Source organism: Pristis pectinata, chromosome 23 (genome assembly GCF_009764475.1).
Source record: "Pristis pectinata isolate sPriPec2 chromosome 23, sPriPec2.1.pri, whole genome shotgun sequence".
Classification (NCBI taxonomy): Eukaryota; Metazoa; Chordata; class Chondrichthyes; order Rhinopristiformes; family Pristidae; genus Pristis; species Pristis pectinata.
In genome coordinates this window covers 9306772-9329401 of record NC_067427.1, presented here as the reverse complement: position 1 = coordinate 9329401, position 22630 = coordinate 9306772, and the positions used below count along the sequence as shown (strand labels likewise).

The 22630-nt window shown below is 39.7% G+C and overlaps 1 protein-coding gene across 1 annotated transcript in view; it reads left to right on the top strand.

Moving 5' to 3' along the window:
• The window catches only part of dab2ipb (DAB2 interacting protein b), a 255946-nt gene that overhangs the window by 178221 nt on the left and 55095 nt on the right, over positions 1–22630 (top strand). The window contains 2 exon segments of the mRNA XM_052036965.1: positions 3494–3592; positions 9028–9582. Of these exon segments, the coding sequence (XP_051892925.1) occupies positions 3494–3592; positions 9028–9582 (654 nt within the window).

Sequence of the window (22630 nt, the reverse complement as noted above, 5' to 3'; positions counted from 1 at the left end):
TTGTTCCAAAAGGGATGGAGTATGAAAATAAGGGTTGGTGAGATCGCACCTGGACTACTGCGTGTTGTTTTGATCTTAGTTGTGGAGAAATGTTCTGAATTTTGAGGCAGTTTGGAGAAGGTTCACCAGATTGATTTTTGGAATAATATGTTGATTTGTGAGTGGGGAAAGGAGAATGAGCTGACAAAGAGAATTTAGGCAAGGTTTAAAATCATACAGGTTGAGGAATTGAGGGTAATTGTGAGGAGATTGGATATCAGCAAGAAGGTTATTTAGAAAGGTATTAAACAAAACAAGTAATAAAGAGTAAGGCACTCAAAGCCTTAGGAGGAATGATAAACTTTGCTGTTGCTGTGATCATTTGGAGAAGAGGTAGGTGAAATGTATAACTGAAGGTGGCTCTAGAGCAATGGGAAAGGAGTTGCTGTTAACTCTTGTGTGTGTGATCTCCCCTTCACAAGCATGCGCACTCTCAATATACACCCATTTTTAATGCTATTTCTTTGGTAGTTTCTACCTCAGCAAGCAAGGTAAATTGACCTCTTTGCAGGAAAAGATATGGGAGATCATGTCCATTTCCTTAGTTCTAAAATATTCTAAAGTAAGAATCTGTTAAGCAATAGAGTGTACTGCAAACAATTGATTCAGGTATTGGATTTGAGTATCAAATTAGCCTTAGTCACTGCAATTCAGGTAACTTTACTGACTTTAAAGGATTTAATTCCATAATCAATTCAAGAAGATGAGCTAAATGAGGAATGAATTTCCATATCCAATGCTGATAGTTAGGTTGAACATTATGGACTGTAATTTCTATAAAAATTTCTATAGAAAATGATGAATATGCTAGTAAAAGAAAAAACCATATCATCAAAATGCGTCTTTCTCTTGTTTTTTATCTTTCTCACAAATACGAGGATGTCATTCTCATTTGAAATATATAATCCTTTATGCCTTTTGTTTTGCAGTGATAGGCATTTCATCTTCCAGAGAGAGGGCAGTCTGGCCTCTTTAGTTTTCCACAGCTGGCAACAATACCACTTCTTTGTAGGGCAGATTTAAATGCTTTCCCCTCCTCGCACTATTAAATAATTTGGCAACCTATATTGCTCAAAGCAGCAGTGGGTAGTGGTCTGGACTTGCTAAAGCAGCACCACCTGTGGTGTGGATTTGAGTATCAGGCACCAACCTATAATTGGGAGGGCAACCATGGGATCATCAGTGCACCAACCTATAACTGTGTATCCATGGTTTTTTTGGAGGGAGTACTAAACGATGGAAATGTTGTCACCATGTTTCTAGTCTGTTTATAGGCATGTGAAAAGATAAGGATCCTCTGTGTTAGTAGGCAGCTAATGGAAAGAACTTATTAGAAGATTTTTTTGTTAATAAAATCAAACAATCTAATTGAAATATACATCTATTAAACACAAATAATTGATGTACTATTTCCAGTGTTGTAATGCTTAATATTTTACATAAAAAATGAAATCTGAATGCAACACAGCTCCACAACAATTTGTTCATTTATGTAAATATTTAATGCGCTGTCTCACCTCTTTGGCTCAGACCTGTACCAGCTGCCTGCTATAACATTCAAAGCTTCAAAGCATCCATTTTGCTACATATGGTAGACCTAACATCAATGGAAGGGAAATTTTAAATAGTCGTTTGCTTAAAAATATGCACACGTAATTTGTACCAGATTTGAAGCATTTCTTTAGACCATCTACTACTATAGGTTATATGAAATCAATTAATCTACAACTTTGATCTAAATCATTTTATGCTCCATTCCATTCCTACTGCCATGATGAATTATTAAGATTTGTTTTCCTGGTCTGCATAGAAGTAGTGTCTTAAAATACTTATTCTACCCTCGGATCTCTTCATATTCATTGACTTGAATGAGGACGTGAGTAAAGCAGGAATATCCTGTATACATTCCACTTGATCCTTTGACCAACAATGAATTGAGTCCTGATGGTCAACTCGCTAGTCGAGAGTTAAACCAGAGCTTGCTTTAAAAATGTTCCTTCATTGGTTCCTGTACAATAATGTTGAAGTGGGTAATGCCTAGGATCTCTTGATATAATGCCAATCATGCAATAATATTACTTGTTTGATATTGCTGTAAATTCTCATGAGTTTCTCAGTATTAAGAGTGGATGAGTTCAACAGAAATAATGAATTACATTAATACCTGCTAATATTCAAACCTAAATCAATCCTCTGTTCCAGCTCTCTCATTAATAGAAAAAAAACATGTAAAACAGCCTAGGGCTGACCTTAATTTCTTGCTTACACTCTTTCGTTCAGTCCTGATTATGCTCCTCAGACCATTTTTATGCACAGCGAATTATGGTAATACATTATAACATTCTGTGCGCATTAATAAGCATCCCAGATTGCATATTATTTTCTCTGTTGATGGGAGTGGGTTAATTGCATTCACAGATATAGAATTTACACTCAACTGGATGTACACTTATTGATGAGGTAACTATGTTTAAAAATAATATAACAAAGGCCACAGTGAAGTGAAGCCATCGGTTTCCTCCAGTGATCCTTTAGAGGAGTCATATATTCCCTCAGTTTGGAGACTGTCAAGAAGGGCCAAGGTCTTGATGTTCTTCGTGCCAAGGGCACACAGCAGTGTGGGTACAAAAGATCTATTGTTCATTATTTTCCACATGTTATATAGAACTATTAAATGCATTCACAATATTGTGCAGATTCATTGTACATCATCCATGATGTTTTTGCTTGGCATTGAATAGGAGATAGTGCACTCCGGTTCCATATCTGTACATCATTTTCAATACCTCAGCAGGACTGATGAGAATCCGAATATGAATTTTGTTCATTTTATTTTAAAATGAAGGAAGGCCCTTGTATTACAGGAAGCCATGGATTATAATTCTAGAAAAGATCCCTCACATTGAAATTGCATTCACTCTTTTGCTGTCATTTTGACACCACACATTTAGTTTTAGATGCCCAAAGCATTTGTTGCTAATTACAAAGCACTGGTGATCTCTGTTCTTTGGGTACTCTCACCCAAAGGTGTTGCTTCTTGGAGTATGACTCTACCTTAAGTACTTTGCCTCCAACTAGGCACTAATCATTTCTAATCATTAGTTTATGTCTTCAGGCATCTTGGCTGAGTATGATTTTATCCTTGGCCCATTGTGCATTTTCAGCAGGCATTCCTGAGGAGGTACAATGGTTAATCAGTCCCCCTGTTGATGGTTCTGGTGTCCATCTGTAGCATTTCATATGAAATCCATTGACTCAACTACAGAAATAAATCTAAAATCCTTCTAATCTGCAGGTCACAGAAGTGTGGGGAACTGGGTTGGCTATGTTCATCACTTCTAAATGAAGTTATTGTTTAACTGATAGAAACCTATTGATTGGATTTGTGCAAAACATGATTTTTTTTAAAGGATTACAGCTAAAATAATATGCAATTAATTTATCTTTACTGCAGGTGACAACGTCAACAGGCAGCAAATGTTTTTCATGCCGTTCAGTAGCAGAAAGAGATAAGTGGATGGAAAATCTCAGGCGTGCAGTACAGCCAAATAAGGTAAAAGAATGGACTAATAATATTCAAGGAAGTTGCTGCCTTTTAGAGCCATTTTTAGTATGAAATAGTATTTAATTTTTTGAGCTTTACATAGAACAGTGTTTCAGGCTATTGGCATTTTGTTTAAACTGAGTTATGCATTTCCATGGAAGCCATCATAAATATATAGTTGGTAATTTGCAGTTGTCTTCATCCTCCTTGTGTTTCTCATTGTTTACTTGTTTTTGTCCTACCTGGTGTCCATATTCATCCTTTCTCCCATGAAGCACTCTGAACAATTCGTTTACAAATGTGATTTGTCAAATAAAGTATTAAACAAAAGTGAACGTCACCACTGGCTACCAAGATTCGGCAAACCCTGAGATTGACATCAGAATACCTCCAGGGACAATGCAAGGTTGGTGGCAAATATAAATAGCCACGGTCAGCATCCTTTTTAGAGTGGGATACTCAATTTTGTTTCAGACACGTGTTTGTAGAGAATTATACAGATGTTTGTTCCCCACTTAATGTTATTTAGCAAAACTCTACAATCTTGTGCATTCCTTTTGCTGGGCAACTAATATTTTGTGTTGTGAGTGTGTGACCAGGAGTATAATTTATTTCAGGAGATGATGATTCAATTCCAAGTTAAGGAGGTAGAATGTAGCTTTTCATACCATGGTGGAATATGATAACAGAAGGAGGTGGAGTGGTCTCACACCTCATGGCTAGATGGTGCCCAGAAGTCAGATTAGGACCTGACTATTGAGTTATATACACAAGAAAAGAAGCCTGAAATCATTGGAAGTATAAAGCAAAAATAAGTGTTATTTAGGTTTCTCTTTCTGCCAATTTATGTTGATGTGGTTTGCTTGAAAGCAACTTACTGACACAACACGAGCAAATTGACTATGCTGCTGAACGTATTGAGTTAAGATTAAAAAAAATTATCAGTTCTGCAACCCACCAAACACAAACAGATTTTTAATATGGAATTGAATTCTAACTAAACATAATAGAAAGCAACACTTCAGTGAGTTATGTTTTTGGATTTCAAAAGTTGTTTGAATTGTGCATTGATTTCCAATTGCATTATGTACAACATTCGTTGTACACCCTGGAAATGTTTCTGAGCGCACTTTTCCATGTTACTTTTGAAGTTCCATTTCATATCACTTGAATTGTATTTAGTTTGGTATCATAGATGTAGCAGCAATGATCTTCCTGTGTGAATATTAAGAATTCTAACAGTACAATTGGTCAACATTTGGAAATGTTACAGTATAAGATTTCTCTCAAATAAGGCAATTTCACAATATGTCTACATAATGGCACGTTATCTACTGCACTAGACCCTGAAACAAACTTCATTTGCAGTTGGGAGTTGACAGTTGTATCAGAAAATGATTTAAGTTAGATGTTGCAATTCTTTTGTCATTCTTCTTCAAGAGTTGTCTTATAATTTATTTGAAATCCCCTTGAGCTTCACCAATGTAAGCTGTGTAAAACAGATTCTAAATAAATGCTGGCCCACTGCCAAAGAGCTCTGTAATTTGAATAATTTCCTGAGGTCTTATCATGTAGATCAAACCTGGACTGCAGCAGAAAGTGAAGGAGTTTGGTTAGGGTTGAACATAATCAGGTGCTCAGCATGTTAAAATATACAAAATAATTGAACCACTCCTCCAGGGCTATTTCTCCCTCCCTCCCACCCTCCCCAATGTGAGAGAGATCTCCTTCCTTGCAACCAGGGGACAGCAGTGATAAATCTGGCTATCAGCTTGTACAAAGCTATCACACGGCCTGTAGTCTTTTCTGTCTATTGTTAAAATGGTAGTGTTAAGGAAATAACTTTATATGGCTTAAGATCTTTTTGAAAATAGTTATTGAAATGACCCCAATTTAAATATTTGGCTTCCCTAGTGAGTCTTGCACGCAAGTTATACACATCAAAGAACTTGGCTACAATCCCAATATAAAAGGGTATTCATGTTGCAGTTATTAGATATGTTTACATTTCTAACTGATGCCATTCTTCATGTAGTTTCTGGAAGGCCAATTACTGATTAAGGCACATCACTTGCAGATCAGAACTCACTTTAAATGCCATAGCCAAGGTATTCTGTATACCTCCTTAATTCAGCACTATCTGCTTTAACCACTGTTTCAAAAAATGCCCTTACTCTTAACTTAGTAAATGCAACCAGGCACTTTTCTGGATGAGGCATGTTTTTATGTCTGATGCCGATGCCATTGCCATATGAGACTCTAATCAAATTATGTCACTCCTATGCAATATCCTTTTGGAACATCACGGAAAATTAGACCACATGGTTTTAACCATCCTTGAGCATCCCAGGACAACCTGTTCAAAAGTCTAGACTGAATTAGTACCCCAGTAAGGTAAGTCCATACCTATTCTTTAGAATTGTGTATATCCCCACCGCTCTCCCTTTGATCCTGCATTACATCCAATACAGGCAGTCCCTGGGTTACATAAGGGTTCCGTTCCCGAGAGCTGTCCGTAAGTCGATTTCTCCATAAGTCATAGAATCATGCAGCATGGAAACAGGCCCTTCGGCCCAACTGGTCCACACCGACCAAGATTCCCATCTAAGCTCATCCCATATTCCAATCCATGTACCTGTCCAAGTGCTTTTTAAACGTTGTTAATGTACCTGCCTCAAGTGCTTCAGAACCATCTTTTTTTTATAGTAACTGTTGTGAGAAAAGGTTCTTTTGGGTCTCAAAGGCAGAGGGCTCCAGACACAGTCTTTGTATTTTAAAAAAAAAGGGAATTTATTTACAAAGACAAACGCGGGAACAGAATGAATGGGAACGGACACACACTCAGGTGATCACAGAATGTGAGGGTAGTCGCAACAGGGGTGAAGTGCGCGCGCGCGCGCGCACACACACACACACACACACACACACACACACACACACACACACAGAACTAGTTACAAATGATCAGGGAAAACTCAATATGGTTCCTGAACCTCCTGACTCTGGACAAGCATCAGCTCTTTGGTCCCAGGAATCCTTAACTAATTACCCTCAAGTAGTGCACAGCTTACCTCCACATCCCTCGGAGAAACAAAGAGGCAGCAAGCCAACATGCGGCACTTTTTATACTGCTGGAGGGCTGGGGGTGGAGCCAGCCCGGTGATTCTTTCATTTCATTAAATATTCACTGTAACACTACCCATAATTAAACTAATGGAATATAAGACCATAAAACCTAGGAGCAGAATTAGGTCATTCAGCCCATGGAGTCTGCTCTGCTATTTGATCATGGCTGAATTATTTTTCCCTCTCAACCCCATATATACTATATCCCACTCATTAATGGACACCTTGAAAGATACTAGTATTGGCATTAGTTTATTATTGTCACTTGTACCAAGGTACAGTGAAAAGCTTGTCTTACAAACCAATCGTACAGGTCAATTCATTACACAGTGCAGTTACATTGAGTTAGTACAAAGTGCATTGATATAGTACAGGTAAAAACAATAACAGTACAAAGTTGTGCCAGTACAATGCCAGTACAGGGCAGCACGGTAGCGTAGCGGTTAGCGCAACACTATTACAGCGCCAGCGATCGGGGTTCGATTCCTGTCACTGTCTGTAAGGAGTTTGTATGTTCTCCCGTGTCTGAGTGGGTTTCCTCCGGGTGCTCCGGTTTCCTCCCACATTGCGAAGACATACGGGTAGGTTAATTGGGTTTAAAATGGGCGGCATGGACTCGTTGGGCTGGAAGGGCCTGTTACCACGCTGTAAATAAAATTTAAATTTAATTTAAATTTAAAGCGTCACAGCTACAGAGAAAGTGCAGTACAATAAGGTGCAAGGTCACAACAAGGTAGATCGTGAGGTCAGAGTCCATCTCATTGTATAAGGGAACCGTTCAATAGTCTTATCACAGTGGGGTAGAAGCTGTCCTTAAGTCTGGTGGTACGTTCTCTCAGGCTCCTGTATCTTCTACCCAATGGAAGAGGAGAGAAGAGAGAATGTCTTGGGTGGATGGGGTCTTTGATTATGCTGGCTGCTTCACCAAGACAACGAGAGGTAAAGACAGAGTCCAAGAAGGGGAGGCTGGTGTCTGTGATGCGCTGGGCTGTGTCCACAACTCTCTGTAGTTTCTTGCAGTCCTGGGCAGAGCAGTTGCCGTACCAAGCCATGATGCATCCAGATAGGATGCTTTCTATGGTGCATCAGTAAAAATTGGTGAGAGTCAAAGGGGACAAACCAAATTTCTTTTTACTAGCTTGAAAAAATCCTTTAAAAATGTATGGAAGAATTTGATTAAAGATGGATTTCTGTAAATATAGTCACTCTTAACCTGGTGAGCTCATACTTCCACCCTTCTGATCTAACAGTTTTTCCTCCAAAGTTCTTGAAAGGGTGCCAGACCACCACCTCACTGGCCCCCAGAGCCATTCTGACATCAGGCCTTCAAGCACTGAACCTCTCTGTCATCCTTCGGAAACCTCCAATTCCTAAACTCATTCCTGACAACGTGCAAAGCGTTGGATGCTTCTGAAGTTTCAAGCTCACGACTGAAATCCCATTAGCACTCAGCTGCGATAACCATCTGCTTCACCAAACTCTAGTGAAACCAAATAAAATAAATCTGGTAATTTGTGGGTTAGGAGGAGCAATATTGCCTGTGAGAGCAGTCTGCACCTGAAGGCTCTAACTGGATAACTAATCTTTCTTGAGGAAAGGAGCCTGCCATTTCAGTGACACTTAATGTTTCGTGAAGTTGCCTAGCAATCTATTCATTTTAGTAATGGGTGATAACTATATCTTTGATAGCCCATCTCAGGAGAGAAACTGTTAACATTTTAAAAATGGTCTTGGATGAACACAACACCGGCATTTGCAAATTATTCATAATTTTCTATCATTGATTACACCACTAAAGGATGTGCTGACTCCAATTTAGGCATTAGCCCAGCAACAGATGGGGAATGGCCAACTGTAGGCTGCTGTCACTTGTCTTGCTGGTGAAGGTTCAGGGCTACCTGCCCCTGAGCTCAAAGCCTGGAGGATTGAAAAGAAGGCGAACACTGACTGCTGCACAAAAACCATGCTATAAAAGTAGACTTTTATCTCTCTGTTGGGAGTGAATTATACTCTTTATCCAGTCATGTGTAAGTTAATACCAGTTAACCAGATGGTTAATCAAGGTCTGCAAAATTTATATGGTTCATTCTCCTTTGCAATTAAGAGTAATATCAGGAAGCAAATTGTGTTAATAAAAAAGGGATTTATTTTTTAAGTTATCAAACTGATTATCTTTGCAGAGTGTGATAACTCAGTAGATGCAAATTACTGATATTATATTGCTCTTAAATTGACTAAGAAGAGAGACTAACAATGAGTAAGTTATAATTATAGCCATGAGGGGATCTTGCACTTAATCTTTTCCTGTGTCATTTTAGGATAACAGCAGACGTGTGGAGAACCTGCTCAAACTGTGGATTATTGAAGCCAAGGATCTGCCAGCCAAGAAAAAGTACTTCTGTGAACTCTGCCTCGATGACACGTTGTATGCACGGACTACCTGCAAGCTGAAAACGGACAATGTTTTCTGGGGAGAACACTTTGAATTCAGTAACCTGCCCACAGTAAAAAACATTACAGTGCACTTGTACAAAGAGACCGATAAGAAGAAAAAGAAAGATAAGAATAATTATGTGGGTCTGGTGAATATTCCTATAGCAACTGTGACAGGGCGACAGTTCCTGGAGAAGTGGTATCCTGTGAGTGTGCCCAATCCGAGCAAGGGCAAATCAGCAGGGCCAATGATTCGAATCAAATCTCGCTACCAGAGCATGAGCATTCTTCCAATGGAGCTCTACAAAGAGTTTGCTGAATACATTACAAATAATTATATGCTCATGTGTACAGTGCTGGAGCCTGTGCTGAGTGTGAAGAGTAAGGAAGAGATGGCTTGTGCATTGGTACACATTCTGCAAAGCACTGGGAAAGCTAAGGTAAGCTCCAAGGTTACAAACATTTTCCCTTTTTCGGCATTTGATTTCACACTTAAACATACTCTGCTGCTTCAGCAAAAAAAACACATTATAGAGAGTATACAGTATAAAGGAGTGGAAAAAAAACAATTTTTTGACAGATTGAACAACTAAAAGGTTGGATGTAATGGAGACCTTCAATAGAGTCTACCCACCATTTGTGAAGATGTGCAGGAACATTGCTGCTTAGTCATAACTTTAGTCTTTTCTACATATCAGTGTTATTCCATCTACTTATTAAATCAGCTTCTCTCATCACTTAAAGCATGGCCAGGGCCATAATTACTGGTAGTGGTGGGGGCAGTGAGCTAATGAAAAATTAGTGCCTTCTGAATTTAGCCCCTGGGTTTGCAGTGAATGCCACAAATATTAGTAGCAATTTTTTGCATTCTATTCAGTGTAGTGTTTTGAACCCTGTCGATGAAGATCTATGACAGAACCCTGGAAAATATGGACCTCCTTCCATAGCTCAGGAGACACCCCTCAACAAAATCAGATATCGGTAATCAAATTTGGCACAGAGTTCGTGGTCTATTGGGCAATGATCTTCACCCTATTGTGTGCTGCTTAGATATTGTCTACATGCAGCAGACACTTCAAAACAATTGAGAGGTACTAACAATGCAATCTCTGCAAAATCTTCCTAATCCACTGGTGGGATAAGTGAATCAACATCAGCATCCACACCCAGGCCAACATTAGCACTGAGACTAATTACAGCCGGCTCCATTGGAAAGGCCATGTTGTTTGATGCCCAACATCTGAACCCCTGACAACTGAGACAGGCAGACTACACTGAGCTCTGTCCCTCTTAAGAGATTAGCAGGATGTCAGAGGAAGTGATTTATGCATGTTTTCAAAGCCTGGAGGTAACCTCCCTCTTGAATGCTAGCCAGGCTTTTTCTTCCCCCCCCCCCCCCCCCCCCCCCCCCCCAGGATGGAGTAGAAGTCCTCCTTAGCCTCATTCACTGTTTCCAGGTTTGGAGTATGTGCACTGATTGTAACATGCCCATTCCACACCAGACTGACCCTGAAAATCTTGTATAAATACCTCACGGGGAAATGTGAGGTGCTTGAATAGCTTATTCCTGAAGGCAAACTCATGCTATGAAACTTCTTCTGTCCTCCTACCTAATCTTCATAATTCCTGAACAATGACTGCTCAAAATGGGGGAGCTGCATTCTGGATGGCACTGAGGACCTGGGGTTACTTCATCAAAAGCATGCAGAAGCCCAACATTAACAGCAAGCAGTAGGATCCTGGTAAATAACCCATCCAGCTGCTCCTGCCTCACCTGTGACAGAGTCTGTAGGTCCTCACTTAAGCCTCATCAGTTACCCTAGATCTGGAGTGGATATAGGTCATCCTCAGCTCTGAGGGACTATCTAAGATGTACTGCTGGTGGTTTTGAACATTTACAGCATTTCTTGAAATTAACCTGTACTTGTCATGGAGCTAACTAAAAGAATGAAATGGATCATTTACAAAAAGAATTGGAGCTGTCCATCATCAATCATAGCATTGGATTTTAAGTTGCACTAATTCATGGCAGCAATATTTTCTGGAATTTTAGTAAACCGAATGAAATGTGTTCCATTTAATAAAATTATTAATGGTGCAATTAAAAAAGATTTGATCAGCAATGATGTCATTTTCAAATAGGCAGATTGGTGGACAGCTTTACTAAGATGAACAAGTCACCTTGAAAAAGTTAACTCTGGCTCCTGTGGAGGAACTTGAAGCTATTGTGTAATCTTCAGCTGTGTTAGTAATTGATTATATTCTGAAAAGCATCTTCCTCAATATCTGTATTATTTTTTATTATTGAAAATGTGCCAACATTCAGTTGGTGATCACTAATATTGCTGATAAAAATGTTTTCTATTATCAGGCATTGAAATATTTTTACAGCATTGTTCCTTACTAAGGGATGACTTCATGGTTCCAGCCTAACTGTAGTTTTTCTAACATCTTTAAGCATTCTCATCTGTTCACATCATGTGTAATTTGTGCATTGAGTTGGTGGTTAGGCTACTGCTCCATCCTTTGCTTAACCAGCTAATTTGGCATGTATATATAAGAGCTATTCAGAGTAATGAGTACTTTCTCCCACTTAGCTTTTGTGGAACTGTTCCTCACAATAATGGAGAAATATTATGAACCTGCCACATCCAGAATGATGCAACCAACAAGCTGTCGCTTCTCCCCACTCTCAAATCACTCATTGATTTCAGAGCAGCTTTGAGTCCATGATCTAAGCTTATATAAGTGCAGGATTGAGACAATTCTCTTTTGTCAGGATTGTTTTGGATGTGATGCTTAGCTCTGCATGCCAGTTAGGGTATGACGTGAAAGACTCCATGTCACTTCTGTGAAGAAGAGCAAGCATTGTTCCCCACGTTCATCTTCAACCAACACCATCAAGCATAGTGGTTAGCGTAACGCTGTTACAGCGCCAGCGACCTGGGTTCAATTCCAACTGCTGTCTGTAAGGAGTTTGTACGTTCTCCCCATGACTGCGTAGGTTTCCTCCGGGTGCTCCTGTTTCCTCCCACATTCCAAAGACGTACAGGTTAGGAAGTTGTGGGCATGCTATGTTGGCACCGGAAGCGTGGCAACATTTGCGGGCTGCCCCCAGAACATTCTATGCAAAAGTTACATTTCGCTGTGTTTCGATGTACATGTGACTAATAAAAATATCTAATCTAATCTAATTTCTAAAAATATTACCTGCTCATTTATCTCATTTCCCTCTCATGGAGCTAGGTATTTGCCCAAGTATCAACAATAACTACTGCCTCCCCACACCCCCCCCCCTCCAAAATAGTTAATTGTTTTGTATGTCTTAAGAATATAATATATGGTTGGATGCAGGACTCAATAAAAGGTTTGCATGGATGGAACCAGAACTGCCTGGTTACATCTTGTAAGAAAAGGTTGAACAGGCCTGCTGTCTTTTATTTTGGAAAGAAAAATGATGAGCTTTAAGATCATGAAAGATTGTAATAGAGTGGATAGAAATCAGATAGGCAATTCAAAAGTAACTTTATAATACTGAGAGTGGTGAGAATATAGAGTTCACTATTGTAAGGAGACGTACTGAATAACATAGATAGCAATGATGTTATCACTGACTATGATGAAGCAAAAATGTTCCATGATGAGAGTGTCATCAAACAAAAGATTGACGTCAAATTACGGGAAGAAGAGGTACAGGCAACCCCCAGGTGATGTGAGGGTTCTGTCCCTGAGAACTGTCAGTAAGCAAATTTCTCCAAGTCAGAAATGTCTGTTTTCTACAGCTGCCCACATCATACTGCTGTACCTGCTCTTGCTACAATTTCATTTCATCGAATTTTCACCCTAACATTACCCATAATTAAACGAATGGAATATATACTGGATCCAGTCATTAATGAATATCAAGAAACTTTATTATTATTAGCTTGGAAAATGCTTTAAAACTTTATGGAAAAGTTTGCATAAAGCCAGGTTGTCATAAGTCAGGTCATTCATGTCCTGGGGAACCCCTATATTAGGGCAGATAATCAAAAGCTTAAAGAATGGGTTGTTCTTTAAGGAGCACCTTAAAAGGGAAAAAACAATTAGAGAGCTGAAGAGGTTTTGGGACAGAATTCCAGGCTTAGGATCTGGTAGCTGAAGATATCATTGGTGAAGCAATTAAATTCAGGAATACCTAAAGGGACTAAAGGTGATTACGGAGATAGGGAAGGGTGATGCAATGGAGGGATTTGAAAAGACTAATGAGAATTTTAAAAGCAAGCTGGTCAGCAACCCCAGGAGCGATGTCAGGGAATGAGACTTCTCCAGCATTGGAGAAGTCAAGTCTCCTGATCACAAAACCATGGATGAGGTTTCAGGAACAGGTGATCAGAGGGGGACAGAGACAAATATGTTGAAGAGGTGGAAATACTTAGTGCTAACAGCTCAGATATGAGATGCTAAACATAACTTTGGTCATATCTGACGCCAAGATGGCAAACTATCTGGTTTGATTCCAGACTGTTGCCAGAGGGGGATGGAGTTGATGCCTGGGGAACAGGGTTTTTGACAGGGACTGAAAACAATGGCTTTGGCCCTCCAGTATTTGGATCCACCTTCGATGATTGATGAGGCCAGTGTGGAAATAGCAGTCTCTTACACAGTTGGGGCAGCAGGTACCTAACTAGGTAGGCAGGTGGGTGATTTGTGAGGTGGTGCTCTCCTTGCACCGCTTCTGGGGGCTTCTGTATCCTCCTGGCGCATGGACCTGAGGTTCTCGATACCCTCTCAAATACTGTTCATCCAGTTTGAGTAGATGTGGGCTGGAAATTCTCAGGTGTCAGTGGGATGTTGCATATTTTCAAGGAGGCTTAGAGCATATCCTTAAATATTTTCCAATCTCTTTCAGTGGATTGTGTGTGTCTGTGTTTTGGGAGTCTAGTGACAAGTATGTGAATGACATGGCCTGACCGACATAGCTCACTGAATAGTTAGGCTGTCTGCAGTGGGGATATTAGCCTGGGAGAAGACACCCATGTTAGTTCACTTAAAGTTTCAGTGACTTTGGAGGATATTGTGGAAATACTATCAGTGATATCTTTCCAGTGCCTTGAGACGCCTCCTATAGGTAATCCAAGTTTATAGAAGCATGGAAGAGAGCGGGGATCATTGTAGGCTGGTAGACCATGAGCTCTGTGCCAGGTCTTGATCTTCAAATGGCCTGTACTAGATGTCATTTAAACACTGACAATTTAGAAACATTAGAGGGGTCAAGAGAGGCGGTGGTGAGGTAAGACTCGATTGGAATACAGGATTGTACTCGGGGAGTTAAATGATGAAAGACTGGAAGAGGATTGAATGGAATGTAACTGCAGGCATGGACTAGTTGGACCAAATTTCTGTACTGTACATACCATACAGTTGTATATAAAATGTTTGCTTGGTAATGTCTAAATTAAATAGTGCATTTGGAGAAGGGACAATGAAATGGGAGCATTTCACTTTGTTCACTTTGCCCACATGCCCACTTTGAGGGCAAGTAAAACCAAGTATTGGAACAATATATTGGAACAGGAACTGCAATTTGTCTACATTACTGCTACTCATTATTTTAAATATACCTGAAACAATATTTGCGACCAGTCTTTTGGAAACCTGAAGTGATGAGTGTTTACTGTGATTAGTTGGTTTCCTACCATTTGATCTATATCATTGCTCTGAGAACACTCAAATAAATCTTCATAGCAGTGAGCTATTTTGACTTAAACTACACTGGGGAAAATATGTTGACTAATTGGAATCTGTACTAAGACAACTGGCATTTAAGTGAATCACTCGATATCATTCTATGTGGTAAGATAATTACTAAATATACAGATGCACAATCCTAATAGTTTTAATTAGAGGGGAAGTTGCCTGCATTGAATTAGACATTGTTTTTCTCATGCCTGGGCAGTGTTCTGCATAGTGAAGTGTTACAGAATTTCTGCAGTACTTGACCTTCCTTCATAATATTGCTGCATAACTCTGTACTCATCTTTCCCATCAATTTTTATTCAAATTCTTCCAATCTGGTTCCAATCAGCCAGTGATACTTAGACACTGCTTGTGAAAGTATGACTCCAGCCATGACTTAATTCTTATCTTTCTTGACCTCTTCCAGTTTTGAGATCAATCATCAGCTTTGTTAATTTCACTATTTCTGATAACTGATTAATGTTCACTGTAATTACATTGTCCCTTTTTCATTGCATTCTCTTCAACTAAAATCACAAGCTCCTTGGAATCTTTTCTACTACCTAACGCTCTGTCTTCAGTCTCCTATTATTGTCATGGTTGTAGCATTATCAAAACATAAAGATCACCTTTCAGATATTCACAACGACATCCAACCTTTCAACCTCTGCTATTGGCACAACAACTATTGTTCTTATTGACGCTGACATGAAAGCCTGGGTCATTCAAATTTTATTCCAACTCTAAGTGGACTGAACCAAAGCTATCACATTCTTCCAGCACACAATACTCTAACACTATTCCCAACCACTCACACTGGATGAGGTAATTTGTAGTTTTGGCATTACAGACTGATGTGAAATTGAACTGTATGCTCCAAGTCTAGTCAATTCGTAAAATTTTCAAGAGAGGAAGTTACCCACCTTTTCCCTCTTTGTAATCAAAGTACTAATCTTTGTTTTTGTCCTTTTATGGATTGGCTGCTTTTACTCACATTTTCAGCCTAGCTTTCACATAGTGTAGGTCCTTTTGTATGGCTTTGTACACCATAACCTAACAGCAGGAGTAGGTCATCTGATCCTTCAGGTTTGCTCTGTCATTTATCAAGATCATGGCTGACAGTCTGCTTCAGCTCCTTTTTCTGCACCATTGCAATGTCCCTTGATTCTTGTAATTTCCAGAAATGTCTTGCTCTTTGTTTTGATTTAACTCAATGACTTAGCCTCCACAGTCTGGTGTAGAAAATTCCATAGATTCACCACTCTGAGAAAAGAATAAGGGGTAGGCCATAATCCTTTGGTTATAGATTCCTCAGCCAGGGAAACAACTTCCCTACATCTATCTATCAAACCCGGGATGAATGTGTAAGTTTCAATGAGATCACCTCTCATTTTTCTAAACTATGGAGAATAAGGCCTAGTTAACTTGATCTTTCCTCATGCAACAAACCTGACATCCCAGAACCAATCAGTCTAGTGAACTTTGTTGCGCTCCCTCTATGGCAAGAACATTCTTTGAGTAGGAGAACAAAACTGTAGACAATACTTCAGGTGTGATCTCACCAAGACAATACATAACTGCAGTAAGACATTTTTCTTGCTATTTACAGTATAATACATTTCTCTTAATTGCTGCACCTGCATGTTAGCTTTCAGTGACTTGTCTACAAGGACACCTAGATCCCTTTGAACATCAACATTTCCCAATCTCTCATCATTTAAAAATACTTTGCCTTTTAATTGTGCGCCAAGTGGACAACCTCACCTTTTTTTTGCACATTATATTCCCAAGCATTGATCCCTGTGGTAGCCCACACATTACATCCTGCCCCTGAGAAAGACCTGTTTATTCCCAGTGTTTGATTTCTGTCTGTTAACCAATTTCAACCCATGCAATGTAACCTCAATTCCACGTGTTGTATCTTGTTGACCAACCTGTGTTGGAAAATGTAAATATATCACATCTACTGGTTCCTCTTAAGTATTCTACTAGTCACATCCTCAAGGAACTCCCATAGATTAGTCATAATTTCCCTTCCCTAAATCTATGCCGACTCTACTCATCCCTAGTGTCATTTCTAGATAATCTGTTTATTCATTATAAATTCAGCATTTTCACTACTACTGATGTACGCCTAACTGGCTAGTAGCTTTCTGTGTTTTCTCTCCTTCCCTAAAACAGTGGTCATATTTGCTACTCTCCAAACTCCCGGAACCATTATAGGATCTGAAGAATTTTGAATAACAATGACCACATCCGTGCCAACCAGTGGGAACCCATCCATATTCATCCCATCATCTCCCCTCTTGACCTCCTCTGCTCCAGGGAAAACAGACCTAGTCTCTCCTCATAAATGGAATGCGCCATTCCAAGCAATATCCTAGTAAAAGTGCTCTGCACCCTCTCCACTATCACATCTTTCCTGTGGGTGTGTAGCTCCAATTACATTTCCAAGCACATGGTTCGCACTTCCTCCTCTTCACCATAGATGCCCGATCTTTGAAACAACATGGACTGTATTGTCCTCAGCTTCAAATTATGTGCCCTAGATACTTCACTTTCTGTAACATCACTCAAAGCCTTTTAAAAGCCTCTATTTTTGTCATGCTTAGTATTTATCCCCTCTTAATATCCTTGAAGCATTTGTTTTACAAGAGTAGCAGAACACAGTCTCAGTGGAATGAAAATGAAATTATTAACATATTTAAAATGCTGAAAGAAATCAAATATGGTAGAAGAAATTAAATAAATTGAAGGATAAGTTAAAAAGGAAACTTCAAAATACTTTAGGTAAGCCTGTTCCAAGTAGTTTAGGTTCATATAGAAATCTGGATGCAAGGCCATTGTTTTTCATTGCAACTGTCTGAAAGTCTATTATTTACAGAGAGGAACATAAATACAGCTTTCACCAGATCAAGTCGCACTGCTCCAGAAAACTCACCTAGACAGTTCTGGTTATGCTAATGATTCCGTTTCTCTTTCAGTTGCCCTCAGAATGACATTATCCCCATTCTTTAGAACATGCTGCTTCAGACCACGTCCGAGAAATTAGGTTGCATTGTTCCCAGAAACGTTCACTATTGGTGACATCCCAGAACTATATTTTCCTAACACTGTGCCTGTGGACTTTTATTTACAGGATGTTTCCTGGAAGTGCTCCCAGCCATGTGAATCTGACCCTGGTAGGCTTCTTAACGTATTAAACCTAAATGCTCTCCTCAGTGCTCTCAAGGTTTTTGTCTATTCCCCATTCCCCCCTACCCCCTCCCCAGTGAAAATTGCTCTAACACAGGGGCAGCCATGTGGTATAGCTTATAGAGCCGCTGCCTCAACAGCAGAGAACTGGGTTCAATCCTGGCCGTGGGTGCCGTTTGTACAGAGTTCGCGTGTTCACCCTGAGACCGTGTGGGTTTCCTCTCCGATTTTATCTTGCGTCCCAAAAAATGCGAGGATTGGAAAGTTAATTGGCCTCTGTAATTGTCCCTAGTGTATAAGTGAGGGGTAGAATCTTGGGGGTAATTGATGGGAATGTGGGGAGAATAAAATAGATTAGGGTAGGATTAGTGTAAAAATGGGTGGTTGATGGTTGGCACAGACTCAGTGGGCTGAAGGGCCTCTTCCCATGCTGTATGACTGACAGTAATCTCCCATCCCCTAATTCTCCATAAACCTCCTGAAGACTGATCAAAAGTTAATCTCAAGACCAGGCCTCAATATCAGAAATCCCTTCCCCAAAGAGCCCTAATTACTCCAATTAACACCACTCAACCCCCACCCTAGACTTCAATCTTCAGCCACCACCCCACTGAGATTCCCAACTGGATGATCCATCCCTCAGCCCAATTCACCATTTGCCCATCACTTGCTGGTGTCTCTTGATTACTGAGTTTTACAAAGCAGGACTGTGATTAAAACAGTTGTTGGCAAACTACGCCAACTCTCAGCTTGTAACCACAAAGATCAATTTCTAGGCTGGTGGCTTTTAGGGTGGTGTAAAGTAAATTTTCAAAACCCAGACTGGTTGGTTTGGACTATACAAGAAGTTGTTGGGGAGTAAGTGTATATCTAAGGCCAGACAGTGATTAACAGTGGCAGCAAGCAGTACTAATCCTTCCATCAGGCAGGTTTTTTCCCCATGCTTTGCATCCACTCTTACCTAAAGAAGTATCATTTTAAAGAAAAGTTTGCTTTTTCAGGATGGAATTGATTAAACTGTCCATTATAACTTGTTTATGAAGCTAATAATTAGTGATTGACATTTGGAAGACTGCTTTTATTATTTGGGTTCAGGCACCCCATTCACTAAATCTTGAATTGTCTTCAATACCTTACAATAACACGCCTGCTCTATAAAGGCACCTCTTTATTGGCAATATCTCGCATATTTTTTGACTTGTAGAGTGAACTAGGGATTTTTTTTTTAGCAAATATGTTATTTCATCTGTTTAAACCAGGCCATTCAACAGAAGTGACCTTTAAACAAAAATGTGTGATGGTAGGAACAGGATGCATGATTCAGGTGGGATTAATAAGGGAGTGTAGAGATGTTGGATGGGACTGGAAGAAATTCATGATATAATCATCTGTGGACTGTGGAACTATATCAGAAAGCTGGATTTCATTCTGTGTTATCAAGAAATTTCATATCAGTTCTGTAATATCTGTTACGCAAAAGGAAATGTCCAGCTCTATAACAGTTGCCAGACTTCCTTATTTGCAGCTGATCTGACTGTATCTCAGAATCAAAAACTTACTATAACCATACCCTTCAACCTCTGGGAACTTCCATATCCTGAGACTGTAGAGGTTGAAATACAGCATTAGGTGTTTTATGCTGAATGTGGCAATTTGAATATGTGCATTAGTCTGTGGAAAAGCTCTGGGCATGCCCTTGGCTAATGCAACAACAAATTATGTGGACCTTTTTACTGCTTTGCCAAGCACAAGGGACAAATTAAAGGATACGTATGTCCTCATTATCGAAACTGCATTCTGCTGTTCCACCACCTAACGTGAGTTTTTTTGTTAAATTGCTGTAGGGTCTATTCCTTATTGCTTGAAGATTAATGGAGCATTGTTAGCCTAGTAAGAAGAATATGGAGGTACTGTATATTTTTGTTGGAGCTGAACCAATGTAGAACATCTGAGATGCACAGAGCAGTGATATGACACCAGGCAGGAAGTCTGTCGCAGCTCTTTGGTGGTAGTACAGCAGAACTAAATAGTTTTATCTAAACAGACACATTGTTGGAAGCACTTCCTTCAATGCTGCTGCTCCTCATTGCAACTGTTGGTTATTAGGTTCAAATGCGAACGTGGTTCAATTCTTGTATTTTTTTGTTGTGAGAGGTAAATTCATCCATTTATTTTTCAACCCCAACTAAAATAGGTATCTATTGCAGGGAAAGTGTCATTTTTATCCCAAAGTAATGGCCGGTTCATCTGGAGTTTTGTTTGAACACCTGTGCAAGGTGAAGAGTTGCGATCTTGCTGCAGTTAGAACGCTATTAAAAAACATGAGAAACAACAATTTAAGCAAGCTTCACTGGCTCTCTGATTATGGAACTGGCACAAGAGCACTACTGTGACAAATTATTAAAAAATTTTGAAAAATGTTTTGAATAAAATTTGTCATGTGATTACCATGATGATGCAAAAAAGGATATATAAACTGGCAATGGCTGGAAATTTGATATAAAATCAGCACTGGAAACACTCAGCAGGTGGGCAGTGTTCACAGAGGGGACAAACATAGTCATTGTTACTTATCGTGACGCGGAAGGAGACCATTTGCTTCATGCCAGTTCCCAACAGAACAATCCTAACAGGCTGTTTCCTCCCTCATTTCCTTGCGGCCCTGTAACTTGGCCTTTCTCACTTGTCCATGAAGTTCTCTTGATTCTTTTTTGCCACTTTTTTTTTGCCTTTTTTGCCATTGACACTAAGGCCCAAATACCTTTCCAGCTCGACTTTGGGATGTGGGAGGAAACTAGAGCACAGGCAGAAACTCTGCGCAGACAGCACTGAGGTCAGGATTGAACTCTGGTCCCTGGAGCTGTGAGGCAGTTGTGCCATTGTGTCACCCCCATTGACCTGTTTACAGGCTCGTGACCTTTTATCAAATTCTGATGAAAGATTATTGATCTAAACAGTTTAATACAATTATTTTCTAGATACTCCCTGACTTGCTGGATGACTACTGTGGTGAGCTGAGACACTGGTGACAAACCCTTTCCCCCAGCATCTCCCTATGCTCAATGCATACACGGATCAGCAATTAGCACTTCCCTGCTTTTGTCCTTAGCAAAAGCAGCCTGTGCATTTCCCTGGTGTTCTCGGTAATAGGCCCTATCCTTTCTTCTCGATTACGTACTTGACATTTGGAATATTTGCATTACTTTACCCCACGCAAAATAGAGAAACTCTTCAATGTGAATTAATATTATAGTTAATCTGAAACCGCAAGCGCAAATTTAAGTCACCACATCCAATAATTATCAGATGTACAATGCTAACTAAAAATTAACAAATAAGCCATCATTGGATGCTATAGAGTTTAAATAGTGCATTCACATTTCTGATACTGATACGGTTCCCTGTTCTCCAAACAGATTGTTAATTTACTTAAATGCTTTCCTTTTAGAGACTGACATTTATCTGTTCATACTGAGACAGTACACTAATAGAGTATATAGCTTTGTGGGAGCAGGATTTAGTGTATTGTAGCTCTCTCTCACTGCTAATGTTCATCAAGATTCTTTGTTAATGATTTCTGTCATGATTTTGCATTTAACAAAATATCGTGGCATTTCCTTTTACTAATGTAAGCCTGACCTTCACCTAGCAAAAATTCTACAGTACCTCAACCAGATGGCTAGTATTCACGGGTGAGTTTTAACCAAAAATGTTGGCTGGCTGTTTGTTCATAGATGCATTACATCTCCAGATAGCATGTGTTTTTGGGGCTCAGAGATGGGATGTCATCTTCGCAAAAATCAACTAATTCAGTAAAATCCAGAAATGGAAGTTTGGACTTCCTGGTCTTTTTTGGCTCTGCCAGGGAGTGAAGAAACTTGCTGCCCTTAGAGAAAGGGTAATATACACACGATTACATGCAGAGCAAGAGTAAGATATCTTGTACAGAAAGCTGTGGAATTCGTTTTCATAGAGATTCTGGCAGCGTTTATGTCATTGTTTGATTAGATTGGATGCATTGGAGCAGAATGCTATAAATGGTTAAGTCAATTACCTTGTGAATGATAACTGTCATGACAGGCTGCCTAAATTTCCTGCTTTTACATTGTCATTTCAGTGTACTTCTATGTACGCATAAGATTCCGAAGGATCTTTATAGAATTGATGAGGTGAGGATACTACTCCAGTTGGGAGTCAAGAACTGTAGGGGTCTTGGTCTCAGGTTAAGAGACTGGCCACAAATCTGAGATGAGATTCCTACAGAGATTGTATTCTTTGGGTATCTGTATCCCTGAGGGGCTATTTGGTGCGGAGTCATTAATTATACGCATGACTGAGAGAGATTTTTCAGCTATAGGAGAGTTGAGGGTTATGCATTTTGAACAGAAAAGTGGGGCTAAGGCCAAAAATAGGATTACCCATAATCTTCAGGAATAGCTGAACAGGCATTGAGGACCCACATGGTCAATGACTCCCATCTCTTCTGTTCTTACTAAGCTGTTGATAGAATTAACAGCACGGTAGTGTAGTGGTTAGTGTAATGCTATTACAGCGCCAGCGACCTGGGTTCAGTTC